Source organism: Trichoplax adhaerens, genomic scaffold (assembly GCF_000150275.1).
Source record: "Trichoplax adhaerens TRIADscaffold_2 genomic scaffold, whole genome shotgun sequence".
Lineage (NCBI taxonomy): Eukaryota > Metazoa > Placozoa > Uniplacotomia > Trichoplacea > Trichoplacidae > Trichoplax > Trichoplax adhaerens.
The window spans coordinates 1,821,460-1,840,132 of NW_002060944.1; the positions used below are offsets into that span (position 1 = coordinate 1,821,460).

Here is an 18,673-nt window from a genome sequence, read left to right on the forward strand (position 1 = left end):
ACTGTTTAATTAATTAAGAACACATCAGCAAGTCAACAGTAACTCGGCCCAAAGCAATATCCGTGCTTTACTAAAGTATCAAAGTCGCACCAAGAGTTCAAGTTGCTGTACAGTACAGTAGAGAATATGAGTTTCTCATATTTCAGTAGCTATGACGTGAATGAGAACATCAACCAATATGTTTCACCCGAAGGTTGTCAAGGAACATCAAATCAGTGCCAGCCTTCAAGCAAGAACAATTTTGATCAAGTTCGACATGGCAAGTATATTATGCAATACTCTAATTTTAAATTGTAATTAATATTGATACAGTATAGTACATACATATTGTATACTGTATACAGTACATAGGGGTGGGTATACTATAATAAATAATTACTGTATACGCGGTGCAGACTAGTGCGACTGCAGTACAGTGGTACAGGTGTATCATGGCGAAAGTATGCTGCTGTGCTGTAACATCAGGAAAGATCGAAATTGCTGCAATACTTCCTTCACGATACTTACGATCTAAATGAATAAACTTAAGTAGAATAACGTTCTATCTAGACTTGCTGAACTAGCCAAGCACTATGAACAAAGTATTACAGTATTGTTCACTGTTCAGCACTCACACTCCGATAGATACTGTAAAACATAGAAAAACTAAACTAAAATCGTACAGGTAACCTACGATTCTTTTTTAATAAGAAGGCAATTCAGTAACTCGTATGACTCATTGTTTAATAACTTTAAATTGAGCGAAAATAGAGGGTGGCCTTTTTTATTATAAAGTAAATTTACATTCGTTATTAATTTGACTAACTCCATTCAAAGGTACATTTTGAAAGTACTGTAGTAACGATATTCATTGCACGTCTATTCATATTACAACTTACAAGTTCGTAAAAATAAGGATGATAGAACTTTTCTCTGTAGACAGGAGTACCTGCATTCGTTACGTTTGAATGATTATAATTGATAAAGATAGATTTCTTGATAAGGAATGGCAATATTTTATCCTATTGGCATGTATTTAACGACTTATACAGACTTACCATGTGCGCTTAGATTGTATAGTTTTGTGTACTGTAGTATTCGAGTTAATTAACTACAAACGTACTCATGGCAGGCATGACTAGAAAAATAAAAATTTTATTTTCTGATATAAATACTGCAAGATTGTTTCAGACAACCACGCCTTGTTTCGATCGCTTACTACTGATCTTCATTAACTAAGTTGAGTGCATTTAGATAATATCAATGTTAAACACCTGGCGAAATTATTAAAATCAGCTTATAAATGCTAATTGCCCAAACGGTTCTTACTAGAGTAACAATTGGTGATTTCGTAAGATACATGCCAGTAAATTGCTACTTTATTTGAAGGGTTAATATTTTTTCTGGCTGATACAAGTAACTTAATAGCTGATGATGTGTCTGTTGTTATATGATACTTATTTTTATTTTAATAAATCATGCTTTCCCAGAGCTATACTGAGCCAGATCGTTAATGTAATACAGTATGAACACGTAGTGCCTCATCCCTAGTCTGCTATTTTTTAGTTATGTACATTTCTTTAATTAATTAAGCAAAACGTGCTGTATACAATAGAACTGTAAAGTGTAGATGAACATCCAAATATTCGTATCAGAATGTGACTCGTATGCTGTGCCCTTTACAAAGCATGCAGTAGTTTTATCATGGCAAGTTGGCGTACGTCCTAATCTTACGTCTTAATTTTATTAAGACGTAAAATATAGGACTAAATCGAAACAACGATGATTCATGATCACTCGTGTTTATCGTCTTTTTTTGTACAGTATTGTATTATTAACATTGTTGTATTTACCTTCAAAGAACTATTATTCGCTAATTATGTCCTATCCATGTAATATAGATCGATTTTACTTTAGATTTGAAAACTCTTTCTCACATAATCTTTCCAAAAATTCTTCATATACAGTAATGTACGTATATCGTAACATTGAATCCATGGCTAGAGAGTCTGTAATGGAGATAACGGACTTACTAATGGGAAATTTGATTGTACAGTATTAGTTCTTCCTACGGATCGTCTACTGATTTTACTATTGGTGTTTACTTTAGTATTCTAAAGTAGTTATTATCAACCATGCTCAATAAGAGCTAAGATCTTATAATGATCATTTTAAAATTCATTCGTACGTTTAACGCTAACTTAAAGTAACTTTCAATAATATGCATAATGCAAGTTTTTAAAGAAGTGCACAGAATGATAGAGCAGTACTGTACTGTAGGCTACTATCTAGCATTCTGCGAATTTATAATCATAAATTAATCATTACCATCTAAATTAATATTTAGATTTAGATCAACGTTTGCGCGATAGACAACCACATAATAACTTGGTTGAACATGGAATAATACCTCGTAAGTACTAGTAGTCTTTAAACTAAACTTGATAAGAGAGATTAATTTTCGGCTTGATTTCTCAAGTTTTTGTCCTGTTTTCCCTTGTAATCTTGACATTCCACCTACTTAAAATAGTTTGAACCAAAATGGTCTAAATACTGGATGATACAACAGAGATCGAAAAATTTTGTATAACTTTTTAACTTTATTGTATATTTCCTACAATCTGTAAGCTCGCGGAACCAGCGGATCAGTATTTGTAGCTGCTAGGAAGTTACAGCTAATGAAAGTATGGTTCTTTTCCTTAATCTTTACTGATTTTCTATTGTTATAACTTTATTATGCGAAAAGAATATCTGATCTCTTCTTACATACATACTGATTCCTACGGTATAATTTTTAATCGTGGATTCTTAGACAAAAGATACTTTGAATAGGAGGATTAGCAACAGACCACAGAAGAAAGACTTAATGCAGAGAAACATATTAGAATGTACGTTCAATGTCTATTTCGGTTAAATAATGAATTTTTAACAGGTATTACTGTCATATCCTGATAGTATTACCGTATCATTGCAAATTGCAGTATGTGATACCTTCGTTAATTTTGGATCTCGTAGCCATCTCGTAATCTTCTAGACCTTAATCTATTATGCTTCAAGAAATATATTTTGGTGATTATATGTGTATTTATGTAAATATATTCATTTTTATTAGCCGGTAGGATTGATCCAACGTTACAAGCTAACAGTAAAAAATTAAAAAGGTTACAAATAGTCAATGAACTGAAAAGCTTCATCAGAAACCGACCAACACCTGATAAACTTATCGAGGACAATATCTTACAACCTGAATTTTTAAACAACTTGCATATCAATTCATGCCCTGACTCCCAATCAAACAAATTACAGAACATTGGACGTGACGAAAATTTCGATACCTCAGAATCTTTTCGATCATCACCATTTTCCGACTTTTCTGAAATCGAACAAAATCCTGTTAACAATCCTCACGATAGACTGATTGTAACTCCAGATGTGCCATATCCAGAATCAGATTTAAATGAGAATAGTAATACACAGTTGTCTACAGGTCCATCTGAACATGGCTGTGTTGGTATTGATAGATCTGTGATGTCTAATTTAAGAAACCAAATTTCGACTATCAATGTAGGAAATATCCCCTCCTCTAATTCACAGTATGTTGGTATTGGTGAATCTCCTCCATCTCAGCAATCCTTAAGCATATCCTCCTTTGATAGCACTTATTCTACAATGGATCATCGTCACCATAATGACAGTAACGTTATTTTGTGCCAACGGCCAAGATCATTTTCTAATCGCGATGATCTTTCTAATCCTATAATCACCTCTAACGCTAATTATTACGTAAGACACTCCCCAAATAACGCTGAAACTGTAACTTTATCGAATCAGTCAATACATAATCCATCTAAGGCTACTAATGTAACTCTTGACAGTATCAATCAATTTTCTGAATTTTCTCAATGCCACACTAACGCTCATGTCAACAACAGATCCAATACATTAGTCTCTAGAGCCTCGTCAGGTGATCTACATACGCGTAAAATAACTCACACTCAAGAAAATGGCCAGATGAATCACACGTCTCGATCAAGAGGCAAAAAAGGCCAAAAGAAAAATCAGAAAGAGTTAAAATATCACTTTGCGCAAGGTACACTAATTAAAGATCATCAAGCAAAAATTATATTTACAAATGAAAAGCCAAAGTTAAAAAAGGCACAATCTTGCTCTAGTATTAAGACACAAGCGCCAGTTGAAATCTCACTTCAATCTTCAGCAATTTTATCTCCTAATTGGCATAACAATGTTACTCAAAGAATTGCAGAACTAAAAACGTCTGTAGGAGTAGCTGGTAATTCTCTTTCATAAATATAAAATATCTATTTTCCGCAAGATTGTATTATTTTGCTACCACTATTTTAACCTCATTAATGATTACGACAGATGGAACAGATATCAATTTATTGCAAGTTGCAAAGCAAAGCCATAATCAACACGGTAAGAGATTCCTATTTTTATTTTTTGCGCTTGCGAAATGTATTATACATTCAGCTTAGTTGCATTAGTATGGAAATAAGACAGCCTTTGCTTCCAACTAGGAAATTCATCCAAGCTTCATGAAATAATTAATACCTCAGCTGGTGATAATTCACAACCATCGCCTTTAGATCGATCCGAGGTGTTACCTTTATTTTTCAAGAATACATTGTCTGATAACTATCTGAATCAATTACATCGAGATACAATTGTGCAGCCAAATCTTGAGGGTAATACTCATATTAATAACGGTACTTAGAATCGTCCCCCCCCCCCCGTAGTTCTATATCATAAGTGCACCTTGCTTTATATTTGCGGAAATACTACCGTATTCACTTTACTTCGGAATTAATCACGCATATTAAATTATAGTTATAACCTAAACGATTCATGTTGCTTTGATTGCATTTAGGAAGTTTCAATTACAATGAAAATGTACCTAAAGACGTAATTGCTGCTCGGGAGTTTCACTCAAATCAGGATTCAATTCAAGTTGACTTTAATGCAGAAAATAATCAGTGTTCTACAACGAATGCAGCATCTTTTACTTTATCTAATGACGAAATTTATGATAATGAGGTAATTCACCTATCGTATATATAAATAAAAGTTAACCGGTTATTAATATAGTAAGAAGATTTCATAGTATGCAATAACTTAGAATGGATAAACTTTTACCTCTCAACCAGGCGGAATTTGATTTAGAAACTATAACCGACGGCATAAGCTGCGACTTTCAAAGAGGTAACGATAAGAGTTATACATATTCGATGTATTTCATCTTTCTGAAGTTATCTTATCTCGCTTATCTATTTTGTTAGAGTCTTATAGAGACGATTTGCACGAACTGATGCATGAATTAAACTGATAACTTGGAACTTTTCAACTCAGTATGGCATTATCTTGGTTAGAGCGTATTAAGGCCACGAATAATTTGCCTAACCACTGTATCTCGAAAAAGTGAATTCAAGGATAAAGATTTCGTTGTATATTTATGAAAATAATTTTATGTTCTTTTTACCTTTGGTATTAATGAAATACCGAAATTCTACCCAGTGTAATACATATAAAATCAAATATACATAGATGTATATTATATAATATTGCCTAATCAATTTTCTGAGATCGTATTGATTCATGGGAAGCCAACAAATGTTTACACGCTTTCGGTATATGATCTGGACGCGTAATTTTATACTGTTTCTAATATTAATGTAACGCTCTACTTCGCTCTGGTAAGCATAAGGATGTTTACTTTAATATCTATTATTAATTTAGAAATGATTGAGGCATTTAATAGCCGACTCTATGATGGATTTCGTATGACTCGTCACTCTAACATAAAACACTATATTTTAGCCGTAAGTAACTTTTACGGGTACTTCAACTTACAATACAAAAAATAGTAGATGGTTTCGGTGAATTTCATTTCTATTACACTAACTTTAGTTGAAAAGATGTGTAATAATGTAGCGACAATTGATGCGTTCCCGGAATTTGTTGTTTGTTTTAACTGTAAATGCTAATTTATGGTATTATGGACGGAAGAAGCAACTCATGATACCTACAAATAGAAATTGCTGCGGTATAAAATACCATTCGTACTACACTTAATACAAATTATTAACTTAGTCAATAATTGCACCGTGATGACGTTATTGATGTTGAATGTATGAGCATGATAAGAAACTTAGCCAGTTTTACTAACAGTTCGTAAATATGGATAGGCCTTATGATTCCTAAGGTCAATTCAGATTAGATCACTTGGTTACTGTGAACAAAGCATTTCTAAACAATTAGCTATTACAGAAAATGCTGTTTTATGCATTGCTCTTCTATTCTTGACTAAAGGTGTATATATATATTACAGTACAAGCTCTTTTCCATGATGCCTTTACTAAACTGTATCATGTGTAACATCATATTATATCTATTCTGCTGCTCTGAGCTGAAGATCATGAAAATTATTATTTAAGTTCAAATAGCACTCACTCATTGATAACAGTTTGCCTTCTATTACGGTTAGGTCCAAATTTTAGCGTGCTAAATTTAAATATGATCTGTGACTGATCATGCAATCTTGGATGATAATTACCGTACAACAAAATATATCCAACGTAAAGTCACTGGAAATAGTCGTTAGACATACTAACTTTTCTCGCTATTGATAGTGTGGTTACTGTATAAGGAAACAACATTAACATCGGTATAAAATCATATATTCTTAACACGTAATACCGATCAGGCATGATCTTCAACTGTGAGACATTGCAAAGTCATTACATAATTTATTAATCTTAAATTATCAAAGATCTCGTTTAATAGCGAATCAAACAGTTTTGCATCGTTTGAAGGCAATCCCTAAGAACTGTCCCGGATATTACAGTATTAATGCTGTTTGCCCATAGCTTTTAGATTAAAACTTACTTTAAAGTTTAATTTAATAGTGCTTATATACCGCGAAAAGATATGCTACCAATATCATTTCGGTAATTCATAGTACTGTACTGATTCGAATTTTTATCGATCATTTAGTAGCTTACTGGTTTCTGTTCTATATTTATAATTCTATAGGTATCTCGCCTTTATGATCAAGTTTAGGCAGGGTTACATAAAAGTTGCTCAAGTAAGACATCAGTAACCCTTTAAAAATAATTATAATTGCATGATAACGTGAAGAATAGAATTATTTACAGTTATTAATATAATAAACCATCAACCAATCAAAATTGCTGCAATCCAAACATTACAGTCTTGTAAATAAAATTTGGATATAGAAAATCTTATCTCTCAGTATTACAGTAATACTGAACACATACACAATATCTTGCAATCATCGATCTTCTGAAAAGGTTTTCGCATTGTAAAGTAACCCAGAATGACATCGTTATCAAGTGTGATGCACCGTAACAATATTTATAACATTGGGTGTTTCAAGCTATGGCTTGATTTCCGTTTATCTCATCCACGCTATCTGTACCGTCAGGACCTAATGATCATAATTATTATTAGAAGTACGTAGATAAAATATTAGAATTACACTAGTAAAAACGTTCACTATTTCTAAAGACATAAGCAATACAAATTTATAAATTAATACACCTACCTTTAATTAAAGGTTCTTCATCTTCAGCATTTATTACAGTGGTCATACGTATGCTTTGCTTAGTTTTGTAGGTCAAATAGGTAATAAAAAATAACCCAGAGCTGAGCAGATAGAGCCCTGGAAATAGTAGTATCAGAGCCGTCCTCAAACTTGTGCTTGTAGCAATAGGGGGAATCAGTAAGGGCATTAGTCCACCTACACAAAACATATCTGTACATTAGTGCCTACACGAGTTGAAACGAGATCATACGGACAAAAGAATATCATTCTTTTACTATTTTATGCCAAAAGAAAACTCATTCTTAATTTTATGCTACTCTTTACATTATTATTCGGAGAAATGACTAAAAACTACTTACCAATATTAGTAATGATGAAAAGGTAAATGGCTACTGCTACCGTACGAATATTACTTGGCACCACCTCAACTATAACTGCTAGGGTAACGCCAATCCACATTTCACCAATAATATTACTAGGTATAAGGGCAATAAAAGCCCAGGGAGGCGGTAAAAGTAGAGTTAAGAGAGCGAATGGTGAAGCTACAGCCTAAAACACAAAAGTGAGAAGGCTGTCATCGAATTCTTGACAAACAAAAATTTATCACCTCGAGATACATTATATCAATTGAAGATTTGTTTGACGTTATCCATTAAAGCTACCTGGCTCATAATTAGAACCCACAGACGTGCGCTAAGTCCCCGAGAACCGACCAACCGATCAGAAATGAATCCACCAAAAAATGCTCCTGCAGAACCACCAATTAAAGGAATCCAAGTTAGAAAGTCTGCGACTACAACACGCGGGTAGTACTTGTTGAAATATGGCTTCGTATTGTATGCCCATACATATCCCCCAGCATTTCTAACTGAGCCAGCAAGGATGAGCATCAGCAGCGTTCGATCTGCGAACGGTTGTAATGCTACAAACAAATAACCGCATGTATAAGTATTAACGCAATATCTGAAATCTGGTAAGAGATATTCTACTCCACTTAAACTTAAATAAAACATTAATACACGCCTAGTCTCAGCCTTTCCCACGTAAATCTTGGGCTGTCGCTAATTTCGTTTCGCCTAGCCGGCTCTTTGACGGTAAATATAAGCAATAAGAATATCAAAACACCAGGGATAGAGGCCAGCCAGTAAACCCATCTCCATCCTTGATTTATGATATTTGCTCTAACAACAAAATCGCCCAATGCATATGATATACCGTAGCCAGTATAAATCCCCCAGTTATAAATACCAATGGCAGAAGCACGTAAATTCTATTGAGTTAATTGAAAACAGGAGTTGTTACAAATTAATATACCTGTATACACTGCATGCGTATTTAATACGGTAAAAAAGAATTCACTAGTCACATATAATATTATAAGGTTCAGTTATTACGACTTAATAGTTCCGCCTTACAGATTAATACAAACTACAGTATACTCCCTTACCACAGGAAAATAATCGGCAATTAGGCTTGTAGCGAATGGTGTACAGCCTGCTTCACTATAGGATCATGACAAGATCAAAATGTAAGTATAATAATACTTCCAACATAGAAAGAATATCATCTTACTTACCCGATTCCTACACCGAATCTTAATAAAAGAAGTTGCCAATAATGTTTCGAAAATCCTGTTAGGAAGGTCATCACACTCCAAAAAAGTAAACAAATCGCCAATAGGTTTCGCCGGCTAGTTACATCAGCCGCAATTCCAAGAGGAATTCCAGAAATAGTGTAAATTACTTTGAAACAAGAGATAGCGTCTCATCATTATTTCAATAATCTTTATAACTCAAAATTAGCTACAACTAGATAAAACTTTAAATTGTAACAGACTTAATAAAGTAGCCATCTACTTCCTCTGCTTAAGAATTTTTAGTCATTGAAGAACTAAAATCTTCAAGTCACTACAGCGGTAAATTGTCCTACTGTATATTACATCCTGTGTCATCACCGTAACGGTTTCTAAGTATCTCGATAGGTAACGCTATAAATTGATTTTATCACTAATCTACTTGCATAACCTTTACTGTAATTGCACGATGCGATAGCTGCTATATCTTTGTATTATACTAGCGCAGTGTTCAAGCGTATGCAATGAAAATGTATTATGCCTAGTTTCTGGGTAATGATGACAACGGGCTTAAACAAGGGATCAAGTCCATGATTTTAGTGTATTTTTCATTAGCAGACTAAATGTGAATCATTAATCTGCTTAATTTTACCTTGAGCTTGGCTATCTGTAACTTCGTTTGATGCGCTTGATATACTTGCTACTTTACTACAGCGTTTTACAACAAGTACAGTATACTATCGATCTCACATTATTGCAGTACACAGTAATATTTCATTTATGTATATTATATTATTAAGATAAGGAAGTCATAGATCTATCTAATACGGTTTAATCACTCGTTTGTCACCGTTTCGTTCTGATATTGAAATGTGTAACTGTATAGCCGATTCCTTGCGATGGAGTCAAACTTTACATAATCGACATAGTACATTTTATCTAGCGACTAAATTGGTGCCGTGCAGTGCCATAAATTTGATAATGTAATATGCCAATCCGAAATAACTGCAGGGCTAACTAGTGTGTTGCAGTTAGCGTTAATTACAGTAAATTCTTGTGCATTACCTATAAAAACTGGTCCAGCTAGGAGTTGATACAATTCTCCTTGTCCGTTAAAGTCGTATTTGCAAACGCGGTAACCACTAGGGGAGATAATTTCATGACATCTACTCGGAATCGATTCCCGATCCATAGATGTTTCATCATATTTCATTATTCATAACAAATATCATATTTTTAACATTAATTTAAATCTTCTTGTATTATATGATTATAAATACTGTATAAACCGCAAGTAACTAACAGTCAAGAGAAACTTACATCGCTTCTGCTTCTGCAACAGGGAGCGTTCTGTTAATTGTACACGACGTGTTTCCAACTTCTGCGATACTATACGACATATTCAATAAGCAGTCTTTATCTCCCCAATGCATATCCTGTGCAATATACATTGACGTTACACCGATCGCATAGCGATCTAATTGATTAAGAAGGTACGTCAAAAGGAGCACGACCAAAACATACACTGGATACCATCCAATACCGCGTAGTAAAGATATCGACATTTTATTTCTTTTTCATTAAAGTGTTCCAATGATATACTGTATAATTTTTATTTTTAAACGGTTTACTGACTTTACTTTATACCTTGTATCAAAACGTACGGTTAAAAGCTAATTGATTCAGTGATCATTAAAAACGTAATCCAGTTAGAAGCTGACCTTAAATGAGGATCAGCTTTAATAAAAATTCACCCGATAAAGTGTTTTCCTGAACCTTTTTATCACTAAAAATGTAAAATAAATAAATTACATTACCGTACTGTACTGTACAAGACAATGAAATTTTCATATCGGAGTACAGTACAGTACAGTACTGTACTGTACAGTACTTAGTCCGCTGCTGGATTTGAAGCACATACAGTACTGTACAGTACTGTAACTAATGAAGTTTTTTATTGAATCATTTCGCGTACTGTACTGTACAGTACATACTGTAGAGTTAAGGAAGATACTCCAAAAACTAATGGCGTAAAGTACAGTGTACAGTACAGTACTGTACAGTACTTTTCCATCTAAAAATCCGAAAGAATTAGTAAATACTACAGTACAGTACTGTACAGTACTGCAAACAGTGCACAGTATACGGTACAGCACAGTACTGTACTGTACAGTACATTATAACTACAGTATGAATACTGTACTGTACTGTACTGTACAGTACTGTATGCCTTAACTATTCTTGAGTAGATAGTTGAATACTGTACTGTACTGTACTGTACAGTATACAAAAAATTCAGCCCGCTAGCTCACATGTTGGTGTAAATACGGTATTTTTGCATTAGTTTAAGTCCTAGTTTTTCCTTTTTCTTTATCTAAAGAGAAAATAAACATGCTGAGCATGTACAGTATAACAGTATATTAAAAAAAGATATTTCTAAAGAGACGGAAGTCCTTGCTAAAAAGGTGCTACCGTTTACTGAGCCCACTAAATACCAATGAACTCGACATAAAGTTCTACTCAAGAAATACCAATCAGTGTCATGATCATTGTTGGTGCAGAAATATCACTCACAGTACGGTACAGTACTGTACTGTAATTCTAGGAATCACCTTCCATTTGCACCTGCTAGCTCGTAACAATGCTCACCATGACAATAATTGAATGTTTTATTTATTTATTCATTGACAAACTACGTAAATGTGACCAATCCCATTGTTAATCCTAAATTCGGATATTGCCATCACTGCACAGTACTGCACAGTGTACATACACAATTGTGCACATAGTGTATTTTTAAAAGAGCATATCATTATAAAACAGGCTTGTCCAGCATTTATTACAGGAGACTATAATTCATTCAATCAAATTGTTAATATGCTGTAATTGTGTAGAATAGTATGATCGATAAAATATTGTAAATTAAGTACGGTACCATATAGTACAGTATATGGCAAACAAAGACAAAGAAATTTATACCAAGGCATGAACGTAAACGTAGACGAAGCATCGTGTAACTCGACAATTTTTTTACCCTCTTAGGCCCTCTCTATATACTTTGAACAAAGTTACCGTATCCGTTTCATATTCCACTTATTCATGAGATTCGAATATATGATCTATTAATATACCGTAGGCCATGCAGTATCCTGTTAATATGCAACGCTTATAAAATATGGCATTTGATCTATACTGGAGTAACGTCACGGCATGTACGAAATCCGTGCCGCCTTTACCTAATAAACTGGACCCTTGACTCTCTGGTTAACTAAAATTATACACGTCTATGTTATTAAAATTCGTTCTACAGAGGTACAGTACTATAGTGTAATGATAATAACTGCCTATTTAATTGTATATACGCGTATGAGGGCTGATATTAATTAATAGATGCTTTATCCTTACATTCAAATGAGGCATGTAACTTCTAATACAGAAATTTTCTTACTTTAGGATTAAACTTCTAAAGACAATCAACTAGAATATGATAAAAGCAGTAACATTGGAATCAATCCTAGCTGAGGCTTTAACTAAAAGTCTACTTATAGTTATCCGACGTGAAATGGATCTGGCTATAAATTAAAATTACAAACCACAGTTTTACTTAAAACGCTTACCGCAAAAACGTGACTTTCGGTTAAATAGTATCCACCAATAATTAATTGCATCACTGCATTGTTTATTAAAACAGTATCAGTGCTTAAGATATAGTTTCAAAACTAAAGCAATTTACAATGATATAAACTCGTCATCAATCTGACACAGATTTTACATTCTAGGCTGTTATAGTAATATTTTCAGTATTTCATAAATTTTATGCAATATCATACAAGTATCTTTCCTGTATTTCTGAAATGGTATTGGATACAACAGCAGCAATAGCTGCGGTGATTATTTTATACGCTATGCTTATCTCCGATGTTCTTATTGATGGTCTGAGAATATTATCAACGAAATCATTGAATTCTAGCCGTAAAAGAAGGATTTACACAAGGTCAATTCCAAGCAGGCGCTAATATTATTACCTAAAGTGGAGATACAAGCCTAAATTTAGATATTTTTAATTAATTTTTATCGCCGAATTCACTCTATCAAAGAATTTAGATGGATTTGCACAGTAGCATATGACATCAGTACACTAAGTAATACAGTATGATGTTGTCTCTTTCTCATTCCTGAATCAACCTTCATATATGCATGTACAACTTAGGTATTCATAAAGTCAACGACATCACTCCATAAAAACTCGATAATCTTAGATTCTAAAATATCTCCAATTTAAGATAGCATTTGACTCTTCTAAAGTAATTAATCCTAGATGATGTCGATCAGTGACGTTATCAAAACTGGCAATTTCTAAGTTGCATGATGACATAATCTCGTAAAATTTGCTATGATATTAACGAATTATTTCGCTTTTTCCTATTCTTAGGCGTTTTAAGAGGCGGCCGGTAATAATTATGCAACCAAAACCGAAATCCGAATCTTTATTAGCTAAACTATGCGGCAGAAAGTGCTATCAGCATGAATCGATGAGGCAAAGATCATCCAACAAAAGGCATTATGTTAGATTCGGCACGGCCGTTTAAAAGTACTTAAAATGTGTTCGAATAATTGCGCAAAATATTGACGTAATAACGATAACATAAACAAATTTTTAAACAAGCATAGTACATAAAATTTGTATAGAATCACGATTTTTATCAATTTTATAAAAATTTTATAAGATCTAATTAGTTGAAAAATGGGCTGCGATGGTGATCTACTCTTATGGATATATACGTACCAATTATAATATCCTTAGATCTTCATCAACCTGGACTGCTCAGGAATAATTAATTTTTTTCACCGTCAAGTAGTGCTTGGATCTGTGAGAGTAAAGGTGTTGATACTTATCATTGAATATCTTACGTGAAATCAAGGTTTTCCATCTCGGTCTCACTACAAAATGTACAGTTATATGCTAACAAAAAGGAAGAAATTACGAAAAGCCAAACTTTCATTTCATAAAACTGTATTAATAGCATCCATAACCGTAATTTGCTGTTCAATGTCCTGTGTCATCATGTTTGTATCTTGTTCGAAGTATTACACTTTTGTATGTAATGAATTTCTATTTATGTTTATGTTGTAGTTCATGTTATAATACGAATGCAATATCGTTAACTTTATACAGCGCTTTCGTTAATATAACCAATATAGGAGTAGGTTATAATGTTAATCAACAATAAAGGAAAGTGCAAATGAACTACGTAAGTCATTAAATTTAAAGATTAAGTCTTATAATCCCTAGGCAGCTTCTTTACCTTTTTTAAAGTATTCGATTGAAAAAGCAGTAATTGCTTTTCTAATTTTAAATATTCTTTCCTCAAACTTTTCTGTCTTTCAATCAAATCTGTCATGATACCAACATCATTCTATAGGTATAAATCATATGGTAATATAAACTTAATTCATTATTACCTAAATTGACCAGAAAGCAAATGCAAGATATATATTTTTATTTACTAACTGTATCTATGCTAGTCATTACAAATTAAAAACTGCTTTTACAGGACATACTTTTATTCTTTCTACTTCAGGAGAAGTTACATCTTCGTCGTCACTTCCTATACCAATCATATATCTACGACGATTAAAATAATGACAGAGCCATAAAATAAGCAGTAAAAGATATTCGGGCAGTTTTTAACTTCATGTAATAGTAATAACAAAACCGAGAAATACCTTTCAAACTCTTCTGTTGTCATTGATAATTGATCAGCTTGCAGGTTATCAATAAAAGCTACAGCACAACACTAATAATGAAAACAATCGTAAATAAGGACCTTAATTTCAATATGGGAAAGTTAACTTACTAAGTTTGTAAAGTAATAACCCGCTTCGCCTGAATTAAGTCTAAGTGCGTTCGTAAATCGCATGATATATCTAAATCGTAAAGACATGGAGTTTAATTCAGCTATCATAAAAATTAGCAATTAGGCCAGCTAAGATGCGTACTGAATATCAGATTGAAGATTTATCGGGTTTGCTTTGATTAAAACGTAAATTAACGCAGGTAGAAATACATCAGCATTAACAGACGTTGCAGAGCATACTTGAAGCATAGCTTTGAATTAGTTAAGGAAAAATATCACATCAACCGAATTATCGAAATTTCGTAAAATGCAGCAAGAAACACAAATCGTAGGATACAAATCACCGTACGACAACATTTAGTGTTGCATGATAGCTTATCCTCAGGCGCCAAACTTGAATGCATTCTAGATATTTCTGTAGAAAAAATTTATATTTATTTATTTATATTTGATTAATTGAATTAACACGATTTATTAAACGAAAATCATTGAACCTTGTATTGCTTTGCTTAGTAGAGTCGCTACTTCCACGTTATCAAGAGTGACCTCTAACTCGAGGTGCCTCAAAGTTATCCATTGGAAACTTTCTATTCGTTCTTTGATTAAATCATTTTTTATTTGATCTTCGGAGTCTTTCTGGTTATACAAACTAAGAAAATAGGAGTCACAATAAATTCTCGTGACGGCATACGGCAAAAGATTTTCAACAAATGCTTAGGGAACTCTTACTATTTATAAAGAGAAACTGTCAAAAATTTCTCGATCTTGTCCATCATTAGAGATGTATCACGTAGTCCTTCGAATCGTTCCAAAAGTTTCTATAAACATTCTTCAGAGTTAGACATAACTTACTTTCTAAGATTATTTTAACTGTATCCACCTCCGCTAACGCTAAGGAAGAATACGAAATTATTACAATACTGTATAGGGCTAAGAAAATTAGTAACCTGATAAAATGATTGTATTAATTCACTTTTTTGTTCTATTCCTAAGCTGTCTTCCTTTATCTTGGTACTTGTACTTGAAGAATGATTTTAAAGTTTTAAGGTATGCTTTCATTCGAATTTTAATTTAATATTTCGATGATAAACATAATATTTACACTGTATATTGCTGGAAAACCTCGGTGAATACAGAAGAATCACAAATGTTACTTCGCAAGAATTCTTGCAAACGGCGACTTGCAGCAATAGCTTCCGCTGGAAAAATATTAGCAGCACATTAAAAAATTTTGTTCACGGAATACTACGACAGATTAAATAAATGCACAGGGTAGTATAACAACTCAATATAGCTAAGATTAAAACATGGGATAATTTTTCATGCCACTGATGATAAAATATCAAAATACTTTTGTAATAATAATGAATTCGATTTTACCTACTAATACGGACTAATACTTTCTAAATGAGTAGCATCAAAAGAACACGCAATTACTCTATTACATGATCTAAATTTCTGCGAAACTTGTTTCAACCATTCGCATACTAGATACCTCCGTAGCGTAACCTACTAAACATTAATTTATAAATATTTTAATATTAGAACTTACTAGCAACAGAATTATTATGTTCCGGAGTGTTCTTCTTCACAGCTTTCGAGGTCGTCATGCTATAAAATCCGTCATATCAATCTCCACAGATATTTGATATTGATTACATTTATACTATATACAAGGTATTATTGCAAAGTGCGCTATAATAAACGAACGAATTGATCCAATTCATTCTTCAACTCTGTTGATACTATACTTAATTTAAATTTCCAAAATTACATTAATATTTTAGGTCTAGTACAGTACGAGCTTAATAATGATAATAAATGCTGAAAGATCATATAATGAGCTAGTTTAATAACCTTCGCTTTCCATCCAAAGATAATCCAGATGCCTTTTCTAACTTATTAATTAGGCTAAAGCTCCTGTTCTTATTAGGTATCGTTTCGGCTTAATTTGTCATGCAACAAATATTGTCAAAGTTAGACTCAGAATTATCGGAATATGTTTCTGATTTTTTAGTCTGAAATAACCTACAATTTATCATGATTTACAGTTAATTAAAAGCTTGCAAACAAACTACACTATAATTTTACGGTCACTTTTATATTACATTGTATAGGCAATAGCAATTAAACATCTTGCCCTAAAAATACCACTATTCATATCTCACTGAATGTAATGTATTGTAAACTGCTGTAAATTACCCTCGCAAATGTCATACGAAAACTATCCCGAACTAAAGAACAGATATAACATGGCAAAGTTTACGCCTAAGTACACGCATACCCATTACCTTTAATACTGTTATTTATATGATTCGATTCATCTTTCTTATTAGTTATCGGATATTTGGTATCGGGTAAAGATTTAGCTTTTTGGATCTTGTAACATTGTGAACAATAACCATCCCAAGAAGGATTACCATAGTAGCTACATCTAGTGGCATGTGCACGTAACAGCTTCCCATCAATATCAAGATATTATAGGCATTGAGTTTACACAAATAAGATAGATATATGTGCAGCATAAGAAATAGCAATTAAGCAGATGCCAAAAACTGCGCAATATTTTAATCCGTATCTGAGAAATATTCTGCCATCTGCGTTTATCGAGTTCAAGTATTAGTTCAGAAATATGGTAACGAAAATCGGGTATTAGTACTATATTTTCTTACAATTGAATTTAAAACGAGCGTTACATTTACGCTAACTTAGTTTACTGTTAAATATCGAATGCTTAGAGTTATGATACAAATACGCACTGTATCCACGTTGAGAAGGTTACATATTATCATTAGAACTATCAATTTCTTCCAATCTATAACAGTAGCTTAACAGATAGCTTTAACGCTAGCTGTGCGAGATCAGCCAACACAACATCAAAATTAACATCTACAGTACGTAAAACTATTTTTCTGCATACTGTAATGGCTTTAATTTTCTTACAACTAAGATATTTGTCCTACTAGCAGTAAAATTATTGGACTACCTCGGTGCCTCGATTCTAATCACTGATATATTTCTGAATTATATAATGCTACCTTTCATATTAGTATAGTATTTAAAATGCTGTACGAACAAATGAAGACTTGCTAAATCAAAATACTGTACAGCTTCATTAATATACGTAAGTCACCGTATTTCAACAGATAAAAGTTTACCCATTTTTGCATTTAACGCTAAAATAGTTCCAGCTTCGTCTGTTTAATTTCTTAGCCGAATTGTCTTGGCTAATCTTTGAAGATCTTAAGCTCGACGTATTGCTCTCTGACTCAGAAGCCATTTTTCTACTGTACTGTACAGTAGCTTTGACTGCACCCTAAAAATGTTAAAACACTGTACAGTACAGTACACTCAGTGTACAGTACAGTATACTGTATACGCAAGTACAGTACTGTATTGTACTGTACAATACAGCAAAGTACTGTACACTGTATGTACAGTACCACGGGAGATCTACTGCACTGTACTGTACAGTACAGTACAGTACAGTACACAGTATACAGTACATACAGTACTGTACAGTACAGTACGGTGATGTTGCTCCATAGACTACCAGAATATTCTAAAATCTCAATCACACACTGTACTGTACTGTACAGTGTACAATTTAAATGATTTGGTATGTGGTAGGCGTTTAGTAAATAGTAAGTATGTTATTGATGTTATACATCAATGAATAGT

General features: G+C 33.0%; 3 protein-coding genes across 3 annotated transcripts; 1 reads left to right on the forward strand and 2 right to left on the reverse strand.

Moving 5' to 3' along the window:
- Positions 1-1,683: 1,683 nt before the first annotated feature.
- Positions 1,684-7,056, forward strand: TRIADDRAFT_53059 (uncharacterized protein; the record flags this gene model as incomplete). The annotated part of the gene is made up of 11 exons (XM_002109200.1): positions 1,684-1,696; positions 2,327-2,392; positions 2,608-2,663; positions 2,792-2,867; positions 3,092-4,270; positions 4,363-4,416; positions 4,518-4,685; positions 4,868-5,034; positions 5,145-5,199; positions 5,734-5,816; positions 7,030-7,056. The coding sequence occupies 11 exons, from the start codon at positions 1,684-1,686 to the stop codon at positions 7,054-7,056; spliced, it is 1,944 nt and encodes a 647-aa protein (XP_002109236.1).
- A 584-nt stretch (positions 7,057-7,640) lies between these two features.
- Positions 7,641-10,672, reverse strand: TRIADDRAFT_12709 (uncharacterized protein; the record flags this gene model as incomplete). Its single annotated transcript, XM_002109767.1, has 8 exons — positions 7,641-7,756; positions 7,921-8,110; positions 8,224-8,524; positions 8,605-8,831; positions 9,009-9,063; positions 9,138-9,303; positions 10,200-10,276; positions 10,455-10,672. Coding segments are annotated over 8 exons (1,350 nt in total), but the record flags the coding sequence as incomplete, so codon positions are not given.
- Positions 10,673-14,752: 4,080 nt separating this feature from the next.
- On the reverse strand, positions 14,753-15,768 carry TRIADDRAFT_21521 (uncharacterized protein; the record flags this gene model as incomplete). Its single annotated transcript, XM_002109768.1, has 6 exons — positions 14,753-14,932; positions 14,993-15,062; positions 15,135-15,243; positions 15,330-15,407; positions 15,487-15,641; positions 15,722-15,768. The coding sequence occupies 6 exons, from the start codon at positions 15,766-15,768 to the stop codon at positions 14,753-14,755; spliced, it is 639 nt and encodes a 212-aa protein (XP_002109804.1).
- Between the last annotated feature and the right edge of the window lie 2,905 nt (positions 15,769-18,673).